This window comes from Caenorhabditis remanei, chromosome V, assembly GCF_010183535.1.
Source record: "Caenorhabditis remanei strain PX506 chromosome V, whole genome shotgun sequence".
Classification (NCBI taxonomy): Eukaryota; Metazoa; Nematoda; class Chromadorea; order Rhabditida; family Rhabditidae; genus Caenorhabditis; species Caenorhabditis remanei.
In genome coordinates this window covers 19,335,233-19,358,739 of record NC_071332.1, presented here as the reverse complement: position 1 = coordinate 19,358,739, position 23,507 = coordinate 19,335,233, and the positions used below count along the sequence as shown (strand labels likewise).

Here is a 23,507-nt window from a genome sequence, read left to right as displayed (position 1 = left end):
CGTTTTATATTCATTTTAACGATCTCTTTCCTTATCGCTTCCTTCTTTCTCTTGAATATTTTGATGTCGCCGACTCAGGCCATTCTTATCTTTTTTCCATTCGACTCCGCCTTCCAGCGACAAGGAGCCAGGCCTTCATTTTTTCTTCACTCTTGGAGCAATTTCCTTCTTATTATCTTCTCCACTCAATTAAGACCGTCTGGCTTGAATTATTGTATTGTTTGTATGTGTTCAAACACAGCCATTATTTAGCACATAAGTCTTTGCCGTCCTTTTTCCAAACTCACTAACAAAAGAACCTTCTAAGTGGTGGGCGCTTCCAGCGAAAACTAAAAACTTTTTTGGGTGGGTACGATTCTTTTTTTGCGGTTTAAAAATAGCATTTGAAAACCTTCTGATTAATTAAAATGGCTTCTTGTAGCAGAATATGTCATGCAAAAAAACTTGAAAAAAATCGAGCCTACCCAAAGGTTTTACCCAACTGCCCTTATCGGTCACAGTTTTTTAAAAATATTCTGAGGGCGGTAATCAATGGATTGAACGCGGCATTGTAATTCCTATGCTAAAAGTTGTCAACCTTCAGCTCCAGTTTTTTGTATAGTTAGTTTTCACTAGAAGTTCCCACCACTTAAAAGGTTCCCTTGTAAGAAGAAGAATTATTATTCATGTCCCCTGTCAGTGAATAATATCCTCCTTCTATATAGATCACAAAATAACTTTTTTCATCTTTCAACACGATTGTTAATCTCGATAACTACCAAAAGATTGGTTTCCTACCACACATTTGTTTTTATAGAAATGTTTTTTCTCAATATTTCGAACCTTAACCGACCCCGCAAGTTGTTTGATTTTCCTAATAGTCACTGCCTCGATGAAATTTTTGAAAAATTGGTCGGGATGAGTTTAACATTTTTTAAAAAACTGCTAACAGAAAATCTGTAAGTTTCTTTGCTTCAAAATGTCAACATAAGGTCATTCAACAAAACAATACCTTATCATTTGAGAATGTTTTTTAAAATTGAAGGGCAGATAATTTTTCGATTTTTTATTGTTTATGCTGACACATTAGTATATGAAATAATTAGTTATACATTTTTCAAAATTTATAACTATTAATTAAAACTATTCTAATAACTGATATGGAAATTGGAGTACTGCTCTTTGGAGCTGCTCATAAAGAAGATGTTTTTTTTTATCGAACCACCGTTTACAGAAAATGCACTCAAAATTTGACTCTCTTATTTCTTCTTCTCTGGTCAGACGGATAGCACAGTTACTATTTGAAACACACCGTACTAATGAAAAATAATCATCTCACTTTATAACTTTTTTCGCACCTTGAAATACTTCCCAAGTGTTTTGATTAAAACAATCATTTTTTAATGTTCCAGAAACTTTCAATGCTTTTCGCCTACGATCATATAGACACACGTCTCAAAATTAAAAACACTAAACACAGGCCACAATGGTGCGGCCGCGCACTATGGAGGAAGGCATTGAGATAGGAAAGCTTTTCGGCGTGTGGCAGGGTGGGGAGGTGGTGATGGAGTCGTCGTGAGAAACATAAAACGTCAAAATCAACTTTTTTGAAAAAAGAAAAGTTCGGGCATCAACTAAGGGAAATTTCCAACCAATCCATCTAGATCTCATAGAAATCGGTCCACTGCGGACGGAGTTATGGCTTGCAACACATAAACGGACGCACGGATCTGTTGAATGTTATTAGTAAAGATTTATTTATTTACGTCCTCAAGGATACGTGATAGACAAAAAAAATGAATGAGTTCGATTTAGCCTGTTCCATTTCTTCCATCCGTAGCACAAATGCAATTCTTTCTTTTTCCTATTTCTTGAAACAAACGTTTTTTCGTGGGAGATCGGAGATAAATTGGCATGCTTATAGGTCCTAGACTCGTTCCCCAGTGTGTCCAAAGTTACGACTTGACCACGAAAGATCATAACGAAGACTCGGAAAGTTATCCATGTTCTGATTTTCATCACCTTCTTCATCTGATCTTTGAGTTTTCTCAGCTCCCACTTTCTTTGAAGTTTGGCGTAAGCCTGCTTTTCAGCCCATTCACTTACATTCTTTTTGATTTGCTCTTTTTTCTTTGCTACTCTCCACTTTTCATGTCTCAGAACTTCTAAACGATAATCAGCGTTCTCCCGAACTCCTTTTAGCCATACTTGTCAAAGCCCGACTCGCCCCGGCTCGTCCCGGCAAGGCCCAAAGGCCCGGGCCGGTAGAAAATTTTCAAAGCCTGGCCCGAAATCCCGGCTTCAAAAAATACCCTTTTTCCAGACCACAATCGGGCCGGCCCGGGCCGAGATTTTTCTTGGTCGGGCCGGGCCGGGCCGGGCCAAAATTTCTCTTAGCCCGGCCCGGCCCGGTCGGCCCGGATTCAAAAATGGGTACCCATTTTTACCAATTTTTTTTGAAATTTTTCGAAAAAATAGAGTAAAAATGCTTAAATTATCATACTCATTCACATTTTGATTAAATTTTAAATTTTTATTCGAAAACTATACTTTTTTCAAAAAATTTCAAAAAATTTCCAAAATTTCAAAAAACTTCCAAAAATTTCAAAAAATTTCCAAAAATTTCCAAAAAAAAATTCCAAAAACTCGAAATGTTTTGAAAAAATGTTTCAAAACGGGCAGAGCGGGCCGGCCCGGGCCGAGATTTTTTCTGATTTCGGCCCGGCCCGGCCCGGCCCGTGACAAGTCTGCTTTTTTCCAATTCTTTTTTTTGAAATTTTTTCAGTTTTTCGTTGGAAATGTGATCATTTCTGATGATTTTTCAGAATTTCTTCTAATTCTGAATGATAGTCGGAAATTTGACTTTTTCGAAAATCAAAAATTTTCAATAAATTTGAAAAAAAATTGAAATTTGAACTTTGGCTCCAATTTCCCGGGCCGGGCCTGATTTTTCTGACAATGCCCGGCCCGGCCCGGGTCTTGGATCCCAGCTCCTCTTATCAAATATCATGTCGATTGCCCGTTTGATTCTTTACGTCTTTCTAACCGATGTTCGTCCGACCTCCCATGAATGAAAAAAACGGGGAATGTTTCTTATAACATGATAACCTGTCCACTTTCTAAAAATTTTGTAACATTGAATTCTTTCCTAGTTTCTAGAGTTTTTCTTGGTCCCGATGGTTTTCTTTTTTTCTACAATTAAAGAAATGTTCCAGAAACTTCCAATGCCATTCGTCTACGATCATATAGTCACATCATATAAACGCCATGCAACTCAAATAAGTTTTAGTTTCAACGACCAAGAAGCTAAAGGTATAATAACACAATCCCCCAAATCTCTCGCGAATAGGAGAAACTATCACTACAAACATATTGGAGGGTCTGCAGGAGTATCCACTGTGGTCACTCACTATTCCTCTGAATATTTAGTTGATGACTATTTTATATCGGTGGTTTGCGAAGATGTGGAAGCATTTGTGAGAAACCAGATAAACCAATTGACTCACCTTTCATTAAATACTTTGGAAACCGACGGAGATCAGATGATGTTAGAGACAAACATCAACAGAATATGTCGATGTTTGAAGAACTCATTGCAATCGAGAACTGAAAAGTTGAAAGTGGAACATTTCAATCTGTCAGTTCTTGAAATAAGTCAAGTTGTATCAGCAGTTAACCTACTTCACCGTGATATTCTACGGTCGGTTATTGTACATTTGCCATTTGAAGATCAGGTATTCCCAGCTGATGACTTTATACCTCTAATAGAAGGGCAGGGACGGCAGAGGTTGGATCTGACAATCATGTTACATAAGTTCTCATTGGAAGTGTTAGAGGAAGTGAGAACGGTAAGTGTTTTCAATGTTTTACTACTATTATGAAATCGTGGATTACACAAGTGCGCTCAGTATAAAAATAGTGTGAGAATTCGAGAAACGGATAGAAATATTTGAAGGTTTTTCGTAGGGATTTTGGTAAAGCGCTATTGTCAAAAATGTTTTGCGCTTCTAACAATGCTCTGATAAATGCTGCGTTCCTAACCAACAAACATTTTAAATCAAATTTTCATCACTCAATTCTTTTTTCTTCCAGCTTCTTACCTACACTTCCCAACTCAACTCTATCACTGTCAACTATACAATCATTGATGAGAAATGCATTGAATTAATTGCTGAAACAGAACATTCACCAGAGAAGAAGACTGTCAAGTTTTCAATAGATCACGCTGATGATCCAATTGAAGAAATGACTATGGTAAGTAGGTGCCTGTTATTAGAGAAAACAATTTCACGATTTCAGCTCAATCTATCAGACAACAAATGCCATTTGAATATCTTCGAGATTCCTTCGATAATGAAGTCAATTGCATCAAATTTAGAATGTCCTCAAATGTATGTGTATTTGAAAAGCCTTCGATGAACACCCAATTTCAGCCAATCACTTCGAAAAGTGTCTAGAGGTATCCGTCAGAGTGTCGATTATGTCAAGCCAGATCCTCATATTCATCGTTATGTATTTTGGCTCAAAAATTATTTGAGAGTTGACATTGAACAAATGATGAATGGACCAATTGCGACACGCTACAAGGGATCTCTGGAACAAAAAGCAGTTCGAGTTGTAAATGATTTCGATTTGAATACAAGACATCAAAAAAGTTGCATGAATTGGCTATCTATTGAAATGGATGAAGAAACCTGGAAATTGAAAGAAGAAGAAGACGATCCAGCTTTGTCCAAGTTTTTCAAACTGCTAAGAGATGTTTTGATCTCCAGGACATCCCCATTAAAAGTTGAATATTTGACGTTGTATACCCGCTGGCAATGTTTGATGATGGATATACTACCGTATCTCGACGCAGAATTTTTGGAAAATATTCATATACATAGGATCGAAGGAATTAATGAAGAATGTACCATTGATCTAGATGAAATTTCAAAAACTGAGCAATGGAGCAAAGCGAAACGACTGTGGATGACAGATTTGACTGTTCGGATGTCAATTCAAGACATGAATATTCTGAATTTTAAATGGATTCAGATTACTGTGGAAACAATGACGCGGGAGGATATTACGTATTGCAGAAAGGTGAGTTGTTTTGAATAGAAACTGAATTTTTGATTGTTGTTTTACCCCTACCATTTTAGATCTTGTAGACAATAAAACCCGTGTTTGATTTTACAAAGCGTCAATCGCTTTAATTATATTCTTTTATTTCAGAGTCTCCCTCAATCTTCAGTCTTTTTGGTAGTCAAAATACGCATCAAAAAGTGTTCATCCGAAGACTTTCTTGCAACATTGGGAGAACCTTACCGAGTCGTCAACGACATCAAGTATATATGGTATTTCCGAATTGAGAATGAACCAAAATATCTTCACGTAATGCTCGAACAAATTCCTCTTCAAAATGAAGGCCGTTTGCAGTTTGCAAAAGTTCCTCAGACTGAATCTCCATTCTTTAGAATTTCATAATAGTTTTTCAATGTTTTTATTAAAACAATTTTACCATAGTTTAATACCGGAAAACATTTTTTAATCTTGTTAGTAATCATTTTATTTACAGTCCAAAGTTAAATCGTTTTTCTTTCCAGCTCAAATAGAAAAGCATGATGACTCGGAATCTACTAAAAACCCAGAAGTTGTGTTGTTCCAAATTTTTGATTGTTCAGGTTTTCGGACAATGTACGTAGTTGGAAAAAAAGATAGTTGCAAAACGTCTCGTCATGAATTGTGCCAAATAAAAATTCACTGATCAAAACCGCCCAGATCAAGTACAAATCAGAACCGTCAAATTTTGGTATAATAGCTGCAATAAAAGTTAACTCATCTTCTATAGTTGGTTCTAAAATGTGTCAGTTTTAAATCAGTTGGTTCTAATGCTTAGAGACGCTTTGATACTAAACTAAATGTTAGAAAAATTTGGATAAAGAACGCAGAATATTGTTTCACTAATAATTTTCAAACTTGTCACAGACCAGGTCGAAATTGGTAATTTTTTCTCGGCTCGGGGTTTGAAATTCAAAATTTTTTTGACATAAATTTTGAATAAATGTTTTTCCAAAAATGTCGATTATTTGACTATACTTCATAATTTAATCAACAGCTAGTTATGCATTAAGAAATTGGATTTTTAAAATGTAAAATCTTTAAAAGCCGTATTGTGATCAGTTCTGGTCGGGGGAAAGGAACTCATGGGTATTACATGTAATAGAATTCCATATCTTTACTATTAACAAACACCAGATTCTGTATGTTTGTCCGTATGTCGCCGATCCTACCGCCCTTCCTACTGAACCGATTTTTCTCAAATTTGGACCAAAAAATTAGAAATTTTCTCTTAATGATGCCCGTCTCTTTCTTTTTCCAAAATTCTCAAAATGACGCCTTCTGAGCCAAAAACACTGATAAAGCATGGGGAATAAAAAGCGGAAAAAGTGGCGTGAAACTGTCGGCCTAAGCGTCGTCATTTCTTTCCTTTCTTCGGCTTGCATTTTCCGTGGGCCGCGTGGGTCACAGGTGAACCGCTGGGAAACACATATGTAACCGCGCGGTGGCGTATGTGCGGCTAAAAAGAATGAGGGTTGGGCCCTATATGTGTCTATGTGGATCACCGCGCGGTCGGCCGAGAACGTGGAGCGCATATGGAACGTATATGGATAGCATAATCAGCATTAATTCTACCAATCGCATTTGGTTGATTATTCTGTATGAAACACTAGAAAGGCCAAATTCATTGTTGTGATTGGTATGTAATGTTATCATGTTGTTTCACTTTTCTTTTTCCACCTTGTTCACTTCCCATTTTTCGGACTTGTATATTTTCTCCTCTTTTCTCGAAGTTCTTTCCTTTTTTAAACAGATAATGGCAATACTTTTAAAAAATTGAAAATCACACACGATTTCCTATAAAAATCTTATGTTAGCTTGGTGGTTATAACACAATCATTGATTCTCAAGCTTTTTTTTGAGCTCTGAAAGAAAATGATACCCGTCGAAGAAATTCGAAGTCCGGTATTTTGACTTTACTTCGGTATGACAAACTCTTACCTTCTTACCTTTAAATCCACCTGAAAAATATGATTTCTTATCATACCGAAGTGAAGCAGAACATCAGACCCGAACTTCTCAACAAAAACTTAAAATTCTAGTTTCTTGAGAAAATAACAATTTTTGTATTGAAAAAATAAGTTTCCGCAAGTTTGAATATATTTATTTTTATTTTTGAAGTTTGCCATTATCTGTTTTGTGCAAAAAGAATTAAGAAAATATGTGAAAAACTTCGAGAAACGGAGAAAATGGGCCCGGACTTATAGAAAAAAATGTCGCGTCGATTTACGGTAAACAACACGCCCACGTGTAATTCCGGAGTGTCGTTGCGGCGGCCGGCCGCCACCCTCAAATATGGACCATACATATGGGAGCTATATGGGTGCACGCGCTGCCAGTACACAGAAAAGACGACCGCACATATGCGGCACACGCGCGATCCACTTTTCATTTATGGACACACATAGGGCGCTATTCGGGCACCTTCACATATAGGATTCCCAGCGGTTCACCTGTGGTGAGGGTTGCGTGTCGCCGCGTCCGATCTGGCAAGTTATGCGACGTTGACTACAGTTAGTTTTAAATTCGATCCCGGGTGACGAGAAAAGTTTTTTGATTTTTTGTTGATAGGTTCGGAAAAATAGAAGTTTCCGAACATGTCGTTTGTGTCCAGTGAGATCTACGTCACGAACAAATGCGAACCGTTTCTTAAAAAAGGGACGACGACAAACATTTTTTGTTATCATCGGATTCAGAAAAAAATAGAGGACTAAAAACGTTTCGTTTCCTTCCAGATTGATAGGTATCACAAATAGATACGGGCAGTTTTCAAGACACAGGTGACGGATCCATATGGGTCCACATTTAAAAAAAGTATTGATAGCCATTTTGGCCAACATTTCCCTTCTTCTCATCACTGTTTTCGCTCCTCCCATTTTTAAAATATAATGACGAGCGGAAGCCGCGTGCCACGTAAAATCCGTTTTTTCCAACCGCTTCGTGATAGTCTGACTTTCGGGTTGAATGGTCTAAGTTTGATTGAGTACAGAAGAAGAAATAGATGAAGGTGTGTTCCATCGATCAGAATCAGATGGGAGAGTGGAGCTTGGAGAAATTGATGGGCTAGAGGACACGACGCAGATATCGGCAAAGAAAAATGGCAAGAAGAAGACGTCCGGTGAAGCTATCCGGACCCGATATTGTGAGGATTCCATAGCAAATGTTGTTGACCTGACGGCAGAAAGAGACGAGATGAATATAAGTACGGATATCAGCTCGGATTAAGATGTGAGCGTAGAATTTAACGGAATTGAAGGGATCGAGGGCACTCAGCTGATGACACAGGAGCCGGTGAAAAACGCCGGTGAAAAATATCGACAAAAAGGAGACGTCGGGCACTGCTTTCCGGCACCCAAGATTGTCCGGATCTTTACTATCTCTGAGATTGAAAATTATGGTAAATGATACATCAGTCAGACGATTTCTACAATCTGACACTGAGCAGTCGACAGTCGAACTATAACAGAACCAACACGAAACGAATGGAAATCAGCAGGAAAAATGAGTCCGAAGAACAAATGAAATCTGGACGGGCTTCAATGATTTCCCAGGCTGCTTTCAGACGATCAGAAGATCCCGAAGGTGTGACGGAAGGAAGAAGAAGAGCAAACACCATCAGAGCGTCTGTAACTCAAGTGAAAGAGACGGGCAGACCACATCGAGTTCGGAAGTCGACACGTCAACTCTGTTTCTCCAGTAGCTGCTACTGATGCACAACCAGATCCTCGCTACATGGGAAGGATGGATCAAGTTAATCCATACTGTGAGGCGCTATATTTCGCGGTTAAGTTTGATTTTCAAATGGTGTAGGTGTATGCGTTTAGGAATCCGATCTGGCAAGTTAGGCAACGTTGACTGTAATCAGTTGGATGTGTCCCATGTGGGGACGTGGACGATTTTTTCTTATCGCTAGATTTAGAAAAATTGAGGATTAAGGAAACAAATTGTATCAGGAAAGTAGAGATTTGACAATTGTGTTTTTCCGGAACAGTCTGCTCACAGCTAGAAAACTACTAACAAGCATACTTGCAACGGGCCGGGCCGGGCCGGGCCGATTTGAGAATTTTCACCGGCCCGGGTCACAGTACAAAAATTTGAAAATTTGAATTTTTTTGAAAATTTTTTGATTTTTTCGCAAAAAAGTCGAATTTTCGACTATGTTTTTACATATCGATAAAACTCAAGTGTACATAGGATTTTTGACGATTTTTGATGAAAATTTTAAATAATTTCGAAAAATTTTGTGAAAAAATTGTGCTCATTTTTTGACTCCGGGCCGACCGGGCCGGGCCGGGCCGGCAACTTTCTCTACGGGGCCGACGGGCCGAGCCGGGCCGGGCCGATATTTTGCAAGTATGCTAACAAGTTAAGAAAAATATTACGATCCATAAGTTGGAGAGAATTCTGAGACCTCGATAGTCTCAACCGTTTGGGAAGCGCCGCAGGCGCGGTAACAAGTAGAAGGGTGGTGTAGAAAAGGAGGTTTAGTCGCCGTTAGGCGACGTGAACCGACTGGTGGGATATAAATAACGAAAACGATAGTCGATTCAGTCGTTTCGTCAAAATTTTCCAAAAATAGTCGAAATAGTATAAACGTAAAACAGCAGAAACGTGAGTATTCAGAGCAGCAAAAAGGAAGAATGTCGGAAAAATTTTGAACAAAAACTCGTTTTCTCACTCATTCACGTCGTTTTGATAGTTGTTTTTTTCATTTCTGATAGACTGTATTTTTGCAATTTATGATACTTTGATTATCATTTTAAGAGGCACTATCTGTAAGAGTGAGAATGTTTGTGTTGGGCTTTGGCACAGTTGCAAAAAGTTGTTTCAATCCGAACTTTTTTCACAGCATAAGTACCCCTATGGTAGTGGTTCACAAAAAATATGTCACCAGTCCCTTATGACGTCATCATAAGAAAATATGACTAATAATTGAATTTTCACCCAAAAATTCATAAAAATTTCAATCTTCCAGATAACATTAGGAAACTTTGGCAAAATGTTAGGAGTGATTTTGACTACCCCTACACAAATTTTCAGCCCCTCAGACACCCCAGAAACCGTTCAAGTGAATTTCGCTTTCATGTTTTTCCAACTTTTCTCAAAAAATCCCTCTAGAAGTACTCAAATTTCAAATCGTATTCGTATTTTCCGCAAAAAGTTCTATTAGGTCCAATTAAAATCATCAAAAAACCATTGCACCATTTTGAGATATTTAGATTTTTTCAAAAATCACATAAGGGTCCCCCCTTATGAAAAAAAAATTTTCACGAAAAATTCAAAGAAAAAATTTGTTTCGAAAATAATTAGAATATTGATAAAAACCTTAGAATAAACCAATTCCAAGATTATACACCTCAGAAATTGGTTTGAACCGATTTCGTTTTTTTCTTCATCGAAATTTTTTCCCATTTTTTAACGTTTTCATCAATATTTTGTACTGAAGTACACGAATTTCAAGTAATGTACTTATTGCTCGCTAAATTTAACAAATAATCAAAATAAGACAAATGATAAACCATTGGACCATTTTGAGATTTTTCCATTTATTTCGAAAATCATATAAGGGTCCCCCCCATGGAACAAAATTTTTATCGAAAAAATAATTCAACATTATTTTGTTTCAAAACCGTTCAGAACATTGATGCAATATTACAAAATGTTATCTAAAAGAGTATTCTAAGGTTTTTATCAATATTCTAATTATTTTCGAAACAAATTTTTTCTTTGAATTTTTCGTGAAAATTTTTTTTTCATAAAGGGGGACCCTTATGTGATTTTTGAAAAAATCTAAATATCTCAAAATGGTGCAATGGTTTTTTGATGATTTTAATTGGACCTAATAGAACTAACTTTTTGCGGAAAATACGAATACGATTTGAAATTTGAGTACTTCTAGAGGGATTTTTTGAGAAAAGTTGGAAAAACATGAAAGCGAAATTCACTTGAACGGTTTCTGGGGTGTCTGAGGGGCTGAAAATTTGTGTAGGGGTAGTCAAAATCACTCCTAACATTTTGCCAAAGTTTCCTAATGTTATCTGGAAGATTGAAATTTTTATGAATTTTTGGGTGAAAATTCAATTATTAGTCATATTTTCTTATGATGACGTCATAAGGGACTGGTGACATATTTTTTGTGAACCACTACCATAGGGGTACTTATGCTGTGAAAAAAGTTCGGATTGAAACAACTTTTTGCAACTGTGCCAAAGCCCAACACAAACATTCTCACTCTTACAGATAGTGCCTCTTAATTGACTGGTTATGTTATCTTTACGAAATAAAATGATGTTTACTAGAAAATCAATTTGTTATGTTAAATACACCACTAGACATGGTCCAGGAAAATCTGAAAAAGAAATCCCATACATTTCTGTAACAAACTAATGAAGCAACAAAAAAAGAGCGGGTTTAATTTAAGCACTCACATACAGATGCCGTGCACGACTAGTTGCAAAGAGAGTTTGATGTACTGGTGATGCCTCAAAACATCTCGGCAAGTGTCGCCAAGTCTAGCACGAGCCTCCCACAAATGTTACGTAAAAGCAGGCGAAGACTTGTGGGAGGCTTGGGGAAAGCGCGGTCCAGGTTCTGGCATAGCTTCTTTTTTTTTGTCCTGTTTTGCTTTAATATAATTCATTAGAACTCATACATTTATTAGACAATAAAACAAAAATCGAAGGACAATCATCTTAAAAACAAAGAAAATATAACATATTTTGAAGGTGTCAGTTATTATCTCCGATCTGATGTAGGTGATGTCAATGCGGATGATCATGTAGGTGTTTTAGACGTCAAATTGTGTTTCTCTTAATTATCTTTTCTTCACTTTTTTCGATCAAATGAAGTTTCTCTAATTAGAATTTTCGCTTATCATGAGGGCTCTGCCGAATGCTCAAACCACTTTAAGAGCCTTTTTTGTACAGATGAATTCTACCAAACTTAGGACTTTAATCTATACGAGTTTCACCTTCTCACGACAAGAGTTAGATGTGCAGGTGTTCTACTTAAAAATGTTTGTCTTCCCTGAAAGCACTTTAGCCGCGTCGCGGTCACGCGTTGCGGCCTCCCCCCGACACCAACTGACATTGATTCCTCATTCGTTTATACCCACTCTCTTCCCTATTGAAATGACGACTCTGTTCCCTCTCTTACGTCTTCCAAGACTTGCATTGATTCCAGTTTTCCAACAAATGGAGTCAATAGATGTGTAAGTTTTCCTCTTACTTTTTTTGTTCTGTTCCTCATATTCTATCGTTTCAGAATTGCGTTTTCGCTACTTTCCAAAAAAGCCAAAAATTTGTCAAAAATCTTTCGCAAATTATCTACCCGTAGTGTTCATCTGATAGTAGAGAGCAATCACCTTGACGTCAGTGTTCATTTTGAATGGTGGAAAGAAGAGGGACTGAAATTTTATTTTAACACAGAGAACGTACCGCAATTGGTCAATGCAATGTTTCAAAAAAGAACGTTTACTCACGAAAACAGCGGATTGTCACCATCACAATGGTTGGAACGGGTACTAGATGTGACAAATTGTGAATCGATTGGTCATCTGGATCTCAAGGGATCTCCACATCTGGATGTGTACAACCTTTTTGCTTCAATTCAAAATATCCGGAAATTATACATCTTCCAGGACTGTGACAACATTTTTGCAAAGAAAGCTCTGGAAATCGTATCACCAGTTACCAGGGAAATCATATTGTTCAAAATTCCGTTTGAGACTAGAGAAGAGTTCCAGACTTTCCTAAAGAGCAATTTAAATTATTTGAATATCCATACTAGCACTTTCCCGACGTTCAAGTTTTTTCTTGAAGATCTTATGATCACGAATGCGCTGAAATTAAACCTCAATGACGGGAAATTAAATCTCAAAGAAATCAATCAATTTTTCAAAAATTGGATGGAAAAGAAATGTGATTCAAGACTGGAGCACTTGTTAGTGTGTACATTCGAAGAAGTAGATGAAAAGAATCTTCTGGAAGGACTGAAAACACTTTATTTTCCAAGGGACCGAAAAAGAGCGTTCCACTACTCAAAACCAATGGACTCTTCGTCAGCATCGTTTTCTGGAGGATATGATATAAGGAGAACGGATCGAAAAAATGCCACAATCACGTTTGGAGAAGTTTGGGGAGAAACATTCATCAATTTCTACGCTTGGCCATGATATTGTATCAGTTATTGCATCATTTATTACATAATTGATATCAAATTTTTAAAAAATAGTATTGTCTGGTCCTGTTATTTCTATGAAATAAAGTTTTTCTCACTATAAATTCAAATTGTTACATAACATACACCACTAGAAATGATCAAGGAATCATAGAAACAGAGAAAAATCACCTTTTATGAGACCCTAAACTCTGTCACAAACTAACGAGAATAGAAAACTCTAAAGTTCACTTACTTCAGGCGCGTCGCGGTCTTGCGTTGCTGTCTCCCCACTATAGTGTCGCCTCGCAAGACACCCTGTCCCGCGAGTAGCGAGAGTTCATGCGAGTCCCGCGGGTATTCGGTCTCGGTTCGTCCCGGTTCGTCTCGCACTCTGTCTCGGTTCGGTTCGGTTCGTCTCGGTTCGGTTTGTCTCGCATTCGGTTCGTCTCGATTCGCAAAAAGTTCGGAAAGTTCATTTCCCGCAAATTACTCGCAAAGTTCACAAGACAAAGTGAACTATTCGTTTTTCACGCGTTGATCATTTCTTCCGTTTTTTCTGAAAATAATAATTTGGTAATTAAAGTCGTGAACTTTTTCTAATCTCATTTCCATTTATTTTTTCTGAAATTTATTTTATTATTTTGGAAAAGTTCACGACTTTAATTACCAAATTATTATTTTCAGAAAATCAACGGTAGAAATTATCAACGCGTGAAAAACAAATAGTTCACTTTGTCTTGTGAACTTTGCGAGTAATTTGCGGGAAATGAACTTTCCGAACTTTTTGCGAATCGAAACGAACCGAATGCGAGACAAACCGAACCGAGACGAACCGAACCGAACCGAGACAGAGTGCGAGACGAACCGGGACGAACCGAGTCGAGCCGAAACCGGGAAATCGGGAATTTTGCGAGTTTCGTCTCGCGAGGCGACACTCTACTCCCCACTGATCCTTTCAGACATTGGTTCTTTACTCATTTCTAAACAGCGAATTGAAATAAGTCTAGTGGAGCGCGTTTGATTTCCGTACTCACACCCAGATGCCGTGCGCGACTTGTTATGAGAGTTAGATGTGCAGGCGGTTTCCCTCGAAATGTTTGTTTTCCCAGGGGGCACTTCAGCCGCGTCGCGGTCGGGCGTTGCGGTCTATCCTCCTCTCTATTGATTCCACATCCACCTCTCACCATTATTCATTTGTACCCGAGCATTTGAGCCGCGTCGCGATTTGTCCTATCCTCCTTACTGAAATGACGACTCCGTTCCCTCTCTTACGTCTTCCAAGACTTACATTGATTCCAGTTCTTCAACACATGGAGCTTATTGAAGTGTAAGTTTGCATCTGATGTTATTTTTTTTCTACTCAAGTTTATCTTTTCAGAATTGCGTTTTCGCTACTTTCCAAAAAGGCCCGAAATTTGTCGCAAATTATCTGCCATCTCCATGAATCTGTTTGTAGAGAGCGATCACTTTTATATCCCAGTTGATTTGAGAGAAAAAATCAGTGACCCTGGTAAATCAGTGCCCCTCTATTTCTACACAGAGAGCGCTCCGCAATTGGTCAATGTGATGTCTCAAGAAAGAAGGTTCACTCACGAAAATAGCGGATTGTCAGCATCACAATGGGTGGAGCGGATTCTAGATGTGACAAGTTGTGAATCGATTTGTCACCTTCAACTCAAGGGATCTCCACAACTTGATGTGTGCGACACTTTTGGTAAACTAAAAAATATCCTGAAACTATACATCTTCAACGAGTGTTCCGATAACTTTGCAAAGAAAGCGCTGGAAATCATCCTACCAGTTACCAGGGAAATTACATTATTCGAAATTCCGTTTGACACCAGAGAAGAGTTTCAGACATTTCTGATGAGCAATTTGAACTATTTGAATGTTCAGGCCAGCACTTTCCAGAAGTTTAAGTTCACTCTTGATGACCTTCTAAACACAAACCTACTCAAACTGCAATTGAGAGAAGTCAAATCGAGTGCCACAGATATCAGCCAATGTCTTACAAACTGGTTTCACAGCAAACACAACTCTCGACTAGAACATCTGAAATTGTGCACAAATGAAGATATCAATGAAACGTGTCTTCCGGAAGTACTGAACGCTGTTCCTTTTCCAGTAAACAAAGAGAGAACGTTCTTTTATTCAAAACAACTGGACACTTCATCAGTATCGTTTTGTGGAGGATATGATATCGTAAGAAAAGATGGGAAGAAAGCCACCATTGTATTTGCACCCTTTTTTGGACAGACGTTCATCGATTTTTATGTTTGGCAATGATACTCTCTACATCGCTTTGTTTAAATGATTGATTTGAATATTCATCCTTTTCATATGTCGTGCAATTTTCTATTCTGATTATTTAATTTTGACGTTTTGAACAAATAAAGTCATTGTTTATTTGATTGATTTTCGTTATTCAAAAAAATGTAAATTCTTCATCAGAGACGTTTTCTAGATGATATGATTACCGAATAACAGATTGAATGAAATAAAGCTGCAATCACATTTTGGAGACGTTTAGGGGTAGACGTTTATCGATTTCTATGTTTGGCCGGGATTTAGTTACCTTTATTGTGAATTTCCCACACCTACTCCCTTGTTTCGAGTCTAGTGGAGCGCGTTTGATTTCCGTACTCACCCCCAGATGCGAAGAGAGTTTGATGTGCAGGTGATGTCCCTAAACATGTTTGTCTTCCCAGCGGGCACTTCAGCCGCGTCGCGGTCGTGCGTTGCTGTCTCTCCTCGACACCACCAAACATTGATTCCTCATCCTTCTCCCCCCCCCCCCCCCCCCCTTACCAGGATGACGACTCCGTTCCCTCTTTTACGTCTTCCAAGGCTAGCATTGATTCCAGTTTTCCAACATATGGAACCAAGTGAAATGTAAGTTTCCCTTGTTCTTTTTTGTTCCATCCCTTATATTTAATGATTTCAGAATTGCATCCTCACTTCTCTCCAATAGAGCAAAAAACCTCGTGAAAATTTTATGGAAAACATCTGTTAATTCAATCAACTTTTTAGTAGACATCAATGATCTTTCAATCTTAGCTTATCTGAGTAATTATTATAAACCATTAAGACTGCACATTAAAACAAAACCCGTAAACGGGACGATTTCATTGTCGAAATGGTTGGAGCGAGTACTAGATGTGCTGAATTCTTACTCGATATTCCAAATTAATCTTCACGGATCTCCGGGACTCGATGTGAGCGACGCCCTTACTATATTGAAAGAAGTCCGCTATTTATACATCATGGCTAACTGTCCCAATAGTTTTGCGAAGAAAGCGTTGGAAATTCTGACTCCAGTCACGACGGAGACTGTAATGTTCAAAATTCCATTTGAAAGCCAAGAAGAACTGGAAATATTCATGAAGAGCAACAAAAAATACTTAAGTATTTTTATCGAGGGGTTCTCTAAGTTGAAGTTCAAAATGGACGCCTTTTTAGTGTCAAACTCACTCAGATTGTTATTAAGAGAAAAGTCATTGAGTGCCAGAAGTATCAAAGAATTTCTCTCAAATTGGTTGCAAAATGAACATCACTCTCCACTCGAACATCTGACAATGATTATAGATGAGAGTGTCGATAGACTGGAACTATTGGAAGGATTGGGGGCTGCTCCTTTTTCAGAAGAAAGAACTTTCCACTACTCAAAAGAGCTGGAAATTCTTCCGAACACATTTTCTGGAGGATACGATATAAGAAGAATAAATGGAAAGAAAGCCACAATCTCATTTGAGGACGGTTACCAGGGGACACGCTTCGATTTCTACGTTTGGCCTTAACTGTGTCTTTTTTATTATGGGTTCTTCGTTCTGTATGATATTATCGGTGTTTCAATTGTCTTTTTCTACAAAACCTTTGCAGTTTTGATAAAATGAATCATTTGTGTTTTTAAGTTACCCACAAATACAGTATGTCACCAAGCTTTACCGTGTCCAAGCAGCTGGTTTTGAAACTCTCCTGATCTATTTTCTCGTAGCAAAGGTATCACATTTTGAACCAGTTCAAAACTATTTATGCACGATGAGGTCAAAGCTGCTAGTGCAGCCGCGCTCTATTGACTAGAATGACATATTTTTGCGTGACGGTGAACATTCGAATCTATGTGTGCTTAGTCTCTCTTATGAACCATTCCTAAAGGACTATTCAGCCCCGTCGCGGTCGCGTGTAGCGTTCTGTCTTTTTATATGCTCACTTCATTCCTGACTCATTAGGGAAGCAGACACTAGAGATGCCCTCCGTATAGATATTAATCTTCCCAGAGTGCTGCGTCGTGGTTGTGCGGTGCGGTCTCCCCCCACACCCCCAAACATTGATTCTTCATTCATTTATATCCTCTCTCCTTCTTACCAAGATGACGACTCCGTTCCCTCTCTTACGCCTTCCAAGGCTTGCACTGATTCCAGTTTTTATGCACATGGAACCAAATGAAGTGTAAGTTTTCCTCTTTCTTATGCTCTAACCCTCATACTCAATAATTTCAGAATCATGTTTACACTTCTTTCCAAAAGAGCCAAGAACCTCTCAAAATGTCTCCGCAAATTATCTGCCAGTTCCATTGATTTGGTAGTTGAGAACGACAGTCATTATCTCGCAGCTCTTTTTATATATAGACAAGAACTGCCTTTCAACACAAGTATTTTTCCGGTGGCGGAAACGATTTCACACAAAAATGTCGGGCTATCAGTATCCGAATGGATCGAGCGGGTTCAAAATGTGACAAATTGCAAATCGCTCAAACGCGTGGATCTCAGGGGACCTCCACGACTCTATATGTGCGATGCACATTCTTCACTAAATAATATCAGTGAACTATACATCCATCCAGGCTGTCCAGAGAGTTTTGTTGAGAAAGCACTAAGAATCCTTTCTCCAGTTACCAATGAAATCAACATGTGGAGTATTCCATTTGAGAACAGAGAAGAGTTTAGGACTTTTTTAAAAACCAATCTGGACTATTTGAGTATATACAACTGCGCCTCAGAGATACCAAAGTTCGAGTTCAGTATGGATGATGTTTTAATTGCAAACCCACTGAAATTGGATCTAATAGAAGGGCCATCAAGAGTCGAGGATATCAACCAATTCTTCTTGAATTGGTTGCAAAATACATGTGATTCACGGATGGAGCATTTCTCAATGAATGTGCGCGAAAATGTCGATGAAGACAATCTTCTGAATGAATTGGATGCTGTTCCTTTTTTAGAAGAAAGAACGTTCCATTACTCAAAAGAGATAGACTTCCCTTTTGAAGCGTTTTCATCAGGATATGACATAAAAAGAATAGATGGGAAGAAAGCCACAATTACATTTGGAAACTCTTACCCTATAAGACGCATCGATTTTTACATTTGGCCTTAATTGTATCTTTTTTATTGTTGGTTCTTCGCATTGAATGAAATGTTTCAATTGTCTATTTCTACATAAACTTCTATTTCTATAAAATGAATCATTTGCATATTTTAAGTTACTGACAAATATAGTCTGTTACCAAGCTTTACCGCATCTAGGCCGCTTTGAAACATTCCTGAACTATAGTGTGCGGTCCAGTAGCTTGGTCTTATAACTTTATTCAGACATAGAATGAGAACAGAGGGCTACATATATATATATATATATATATACACAAGAAGACCGGTTATAATCGATGATTTAATTAGTGAATTCGAATTCCATTCCGCATTAAACCCAGGTCAAAAGTCGGTAGAGATCTCTACATATAATCCGGTAGCGAAGCTATCACATTTTTGAGTCCCTCAAAACTATTCATGGCACATGTGCAAGAAGAAATAATAGTTTGTTATAATGAATAGAAAAACTGCAAAAATATTTTTCAAGTTATGTTCGCAAGATTGTATGGACATATACTGCTTGTAAGATTGTATGTATCAACAAAAAGTCTTATTCCAACTGAGGCCAGATTTCTGTGTTGGCTTGAACGGGTCTCCAAAGACTCCCTGCATTGTCTCCCTAAACATGTTTATCTTCCCAGAGCGCACTTTAGCCGCGTTGCGGTCTCCCTAATCTACCGCCCAGACATTGATTCCTCATTTCATTTGTACCCTCTCTCCCCTGCCGAGATGACGACTCCGTTCCCTCTTTTACGTCTTCCTAGACTTGCATTGATTTGCGTTTTCGAACAAATGGAACATGGCGGGGCTGCGGCGACGCGTGGCCTAGAAAAACCCGCATTAAATACTCAGTCGAAAAAGTTGTGTGCACTTCACACAGTGATTGCGGACTAGTGTATACAGTAACCCGAAAATGATATAAAAAAGTTTTTGAGTGCAGAAAACCACATAAAAAAATGATAAAATGTGGTTTTTTTGTGAGAGTTGGATACGGTGTTCCAAACAGTTTTGCAAAGAAAGCCCTAGGAATCCTTTCTCCAGTTACCACTGAAATCACATTGTACAAAATTCCATTCGAGAGCAGAGAGGAGTTTCAGACTTTTCTGAAGAGCAACTTGAACTTTTTGGCTATACACAGCTTCAGAGCAGAGATCTCGTTCAAGTTCAGTATTGATGATGTTTTAGTTGCCAACGCACTAAAATTAAAACTAAGAGAATTGCCATCAAGCGTCAAGGGTATCAACCAATTCTTCTTAAATTGGTTGCAAAATAAATGTGATTCACGGATGGAGCATTTCTCAGTGAATGTTTACGAACATGTCAATGAAAACAATCTTCTGAAAGGATTGAACGCTGTTTCATGTTTAGAACAAAGAACGTTCCACTACTCGACACAACTAGACACTCCACCGAAAATTATTAATGGGGGATTTGATGTAAGAAGAGACGATGGAAAGTTGGCCACGATTAAATTCGAATCGGGTGTTGAGGATGAAATCATTGACTTTTACGTTTGGCCTTGACTGTCTCTTTTTTATTGTTAATTGTTGTGATTGTTCAAATTTAATCCTGCAATTTTCAATGTTGTTTCCGTGAAATAAAGTCTTTATCCACGAAAAAGACTCCTGCCAACTCTAAAGACTAGAACTGAAATGTGGTCTCCTACGCCTACGTGCGCTTATATCAGTTTTCCAGCAAATGAAACTCTGCTTTCCGCCTTCCGATCTCAGGGAATATTGACACTTTTTTTATTACGCTTTCCTCCTCCCGTCTTTTCTAAAACCCGGTTGTGTGTTTGGTTTATAAGGTGTCTACGGAGACTCCTAGCTCAAACACATCTCTGCATTGTCTTCCTAAAGATGTTTGTCTTCCCAGAGTGCACTTCAGCCGCGTTGCGGTCGTGCGTTGCGGTCTCCCCACCGACACCACCAGACATTGATTCCTCATTTCATTTGTACCCACTCTCCGCTGCCAAAATGACGACTCCGTTTCCTCTCTTATGCCTACCAAGGCTAGCACTGATTCCTATTTTCCAACAAATGAAACTTATTGATGTGTAAGTTTGCACCTGATTTTATTTAATGTCTCCTCAAGTTCATCTTTCAGAATCGCGTTTTCCTTTCTCTCCAAAAGAACTCACAATCTTTCAAAATTCCTTCGCAAAAAAACATCTTTCCGCTACATCGATCTGGCAATAAAGCATAACTGTCTCCGCATGAGAATTGTTTTTACAAATGTGTCACACCTATCACTGTATTTCTACAAAAACGTCTCGACGACAGTAGAAGTGATTTTTTCGTACAAAAAAATTCAATGGAATAACATCGGATTATCTACAGAACAATGGGTTGAGCGAGTGCTCGATGTGACAAAATGTCCATCTCTCAGAAAACTGAAGCTTGACGCGGTACCAAAATTCAATGTGTTTTCAGTTTTTGATGTAATTCCAAAGGTCACTGTTCTTGAAATATGGTCCAACTGCTGCAGCGCTTTAGCTAAGAGAGCAGTGGAAGTTCTCTCGCCAGTCACTTCATCGATCAATATACTTAAAGCTCCATTTTCGAATCAAGAAGAATTCCAGTCATTTTGGATGGGGAATGTTGACTGTTTGAGTATCTACAACGATCATTTATCGAGATTTCAATTCAACCTTAGCTATCTTCTAATATCGAACGCTGTCAAACTTGAATTGAGAGAGGTGAAGTTGAGTCTGAGGGACCTCAACCGCTTCTTCTCATACTGGTTAGACAAAACATCTAATCATCGGTTGAAGCATCTATCAGTACAATCACTTGGGCGTTTCGATGAAGACGTTCTACTGAGAGGATTAAATGCTACTCGTTTCTCAGAAAATCGGACTAAAGAATTTTTTTCGACCAAAACGTTCTATCAACTTAGATATTTCACTGGAGGGTCTGATGTGAGAAGAAAAGATGGAAAGTTGGCAGCAATTACATTCGGAGATACGTTTTGGAGAACAAATATTAATTTCGATGTTTGGCCATGATGCTCTATCACACTTAACTATTTATTTCCTACACTGTTTAATTATCTTTCAATAACTGAATTCTGAATAAAGCTATAATTACAGAAAGACTGTATGGAATGAGGGGACACCGCACAGTAGTTGTGAGAACGTCTGAACATCACTACTTTCACAATTGTTGTCATAAATAATATTGGTTCTACTATCGGAGCGTGAGAAAGCAATGCGACTAGCGTGTTTTGCTCTCATGAAGAAGCTAGTGTCAATACACAAACATTTTTACTGTTATATTATAAAATAGAATGAACACTCTAGCACTAATTTGGGTATATCGGCGTTAGAAATAAAACTGCTCCCTCACGTTTCAATTTGTCATTCTTCCTAGGTTTCCAATTCTTATTACAGCAGAGGCGAAGGTTCGTGTGTTGCTTCACGAGGTCTACGGAGACTCCAGTATGTACGCACAGTCTCCCTGAAGGTGCATCTCTCGATACTACCAGACATCGATTCCTCATTCATCTCTACTCTATCTCGCATCCCTGCATTGTCTCTGAAGATGTTTGTCTTCCCAAAGGACACTCCAGCCGCGTCGCGGTCGTGAGTTGCGGTCTCCCACCGACACCACCAGACATTGATTCCTCATCTCATTTGTACTCACTCTCCGCTGCCCCAAGATGACGACTCCGTTTCCTCTCTTACGTCTTCCAAGACTTGCGCTGATTCCAGTTTTTCAAAGCATGGAGCTTATTGAAGTGTAATTTTGCACCTGATTTCACATCATCTCTATTCACATTTATCTTTTCAGAATCGCGTTCTCCCTTATCTCCAAAAGAACTCACAATCTCTCAAAATACCTTCGCAAAAACACATCTTTCCGCTGCATTCTAGAAATAGAGACTGACTGTGTTTGTATGAGGATTCCTCTGACAGATGGGCCATCCCTAACACTGTATTTCTACACAGACGACTCGACGATGATAGAAGTGATGTTTCCGTACAAAAAAATTCAATGGAAAAACATCGGATTATCTACAGAACAATGGGTTGAGCGAGTGCTCGATGTGACACAATGTCCATCGCTCAGCGTGAAGCTCGACGCGGTACCAAAATTCGATGTGTTCTCAGTTTTTGAAGTAATTCCAAAGGTCACTGTTCTTGAAATATGGTCCAACTGCTGCAACGCTTTAGCTAAAAGAGCACTGCAAGTTCTATCGCCAGTCACTTCATCGATCAATATACTTAAAGCTCCATTTTCGAATCAAGAAGAATTCCAGTCATTTTGGATGGGGAATGTGGAATTTTTGAGTATCTACAACGATAATCTATCGAGATTTCAATTCAACCTTAGCTATCTTCTAATATCGAACGCTGTCAAACTTGAATTGAACGAAGTCCCATTGAGTCTGAGAGACCTTAACAGATTCTTTTCATACTGGTTGGACAAAACATCTAACCATCGGTTGGAGCATCTATCAGTGAAATCACTTGGTCATTTCGATGAAAACATTCTTCTGAGCGGATTGAATGCTACTCGTTTCACAGAAAATCGGACTAGAGAACTCCTTTCGACCAACACGTTCTCTCAATTCAGAGTATTCACCGGAGGGTTTGATGTGAGAAGAAAAGATGGAAAGTTGGCAGCTATTACATTCGCAAAGACTTTTGGAAGAACAAATATCAATTTTGATGTTTCGCCATGATTCTCTATCACACTTAACTATGTGTTTTTACATCTGTTTAATCATTTTTCAATGTTTTAACAAGTTCTGAATGAAGCTATAATCACAGTATGTCAGTATGAAATGAGGGAAAATCTCACAGTAGCCGTGAGAACATCTGAAGATTACTATTCTAGCAGCTGGTGTCATACTCATTAATGATTTTGGTTCTACCATAGGAACTTAAGTTAGCAA

The 23,507-nt window shown here is 38.4% G+C and overlaps 7 protein-coding genes across 7 annotated transcripts; all 7 read left to right on the top strand.

Annotated features, from left to right (window-relative positions):
* Positions 1–3,203: 3,203 nt before the first annotated feature.
* Positions 3,204–5,448, top strand: GCK72_021286 (uncharacterized protein; the record flags this gene model as incomplete). The annotated part of the gene is made up of 6 exons (XM_053734162.1): positions 3,204–3,291; positions 3,409–3,827; positions 4,072–4,233; positions 4,279–4,370; positions 4,413–5,064; positions 5,197–5,448. 6 exons carry the CDS (start codon positions 3,204–3,206, stop codon positions 5,446–5,448), a joined length of 1,665 nt encoding a protein of 554 aa, XP_053583075.1.
* Positions 5,449–12,212: 6,764 nt separating this feature from the next.
* On the top strand, positions 12,213–13,255 carry GCK72_021285 (uncharacterized protein; the record flags this gene model as incomplete). The annotated part of the gene is made up of 2 exons (XM_053734161.1): positions 12,213–12,292; positions 12,346–13,255. 2 exons carry the CDS (start codon positions 12,213–12,215, stop codon positions 13,253–13,255), a joined length of 990 nt encoding a protein of 329 aa, XP_053583074.1.
* A 1,553-nt stretch (positions 13,256–14,808) lies between these two features.
* Positions 14,809–15,528, top strand: GCK72_021284 (uncharacterized protein; the record flags this gene model as incomplete). Its single annotated transcript, XM_003097996.2, has 1 exon — positions 14,809–15,528. One exon carries the CDS (start codon positions 14,809–14,811, stop codon positions 15,526–15,528), a length of 720 nt encoding a protein of 239 aa, XP_003098044.2.
* A 526-nt stretch (positions 15,529–16,054) lies between these two features.
* Positions 16,055–17,039, top strand: GCK72_021283 (uncharacterized protein; the record flags this gene model as incomplete). Its single annotated transcript, XM_003097953.2, has 2 exons — positions 16,055–16,134; positions 16,187–17,039. The coding sequence occupies 2 exons, from the start codon at positions 16,055–16,057 to the stop codon at positions 17,037–17,039; spliced, it is 933 nt and encodes a 310-aa protein (XP_003098001.2).
* Positions 17,040–17,611: 572 nt separating this feature from the next.
* GCK72_021282 (uncharacterized protein) lies at positions 17,612–18,618 on the top strand (the record flags this gene model as incomplete). Its single annotated transcript, XM_003086988.2, has 2 exons — positions 17,612–17,691; positions 17,742–18,618. 2 exons carry the CDS (start codon positions 17,612–17,614, stop codon positions 18,616–18,618), a joined length of 957 nt encoding a protein of 318 aa, XP_003087036.2.
* Positions 18,619–19,564: 946 nt separating this feature from the next.
* Positions 19,565–20,131, top strand: GCK72_021281 (uncharacterized protein; the record flags this gene model as incomplete). The annotated part of the gene is made up of 1 exon (XM_053734160.1): positions 19,565–20,131. The coding sequence occupies one exon, from the start codon at positions 19,565–19,567 to the stop codon at positions 20,129–20,131; it is 567 nt and encodes a 188-aa protein (XP_053583073.1).
* Positions 20,132–20,467: 336 nt separating this feature from the next.
* GCK72_021280 (uncharacterized protein) lies at positions 20,468–23,294 on the top strand (the record flags this gene model as incomplete). The annotated part of the gene is made up of 4 exons (XM_053734159.1): positions 20,468–20,664; positions 20,715–21,350; positions 22,000–22,191; positions 22,400–23,294. 4 exons carry the CDS (start codon positions 20,468–20,470, stop codon positions 23,292–23,294), a joined length of 1,920 nt encoding a protein of 639 aa, XP_053583072.1.
* Between the last annotated feature and the right edge of the window lie 213 nt (positions 23,295–23,507).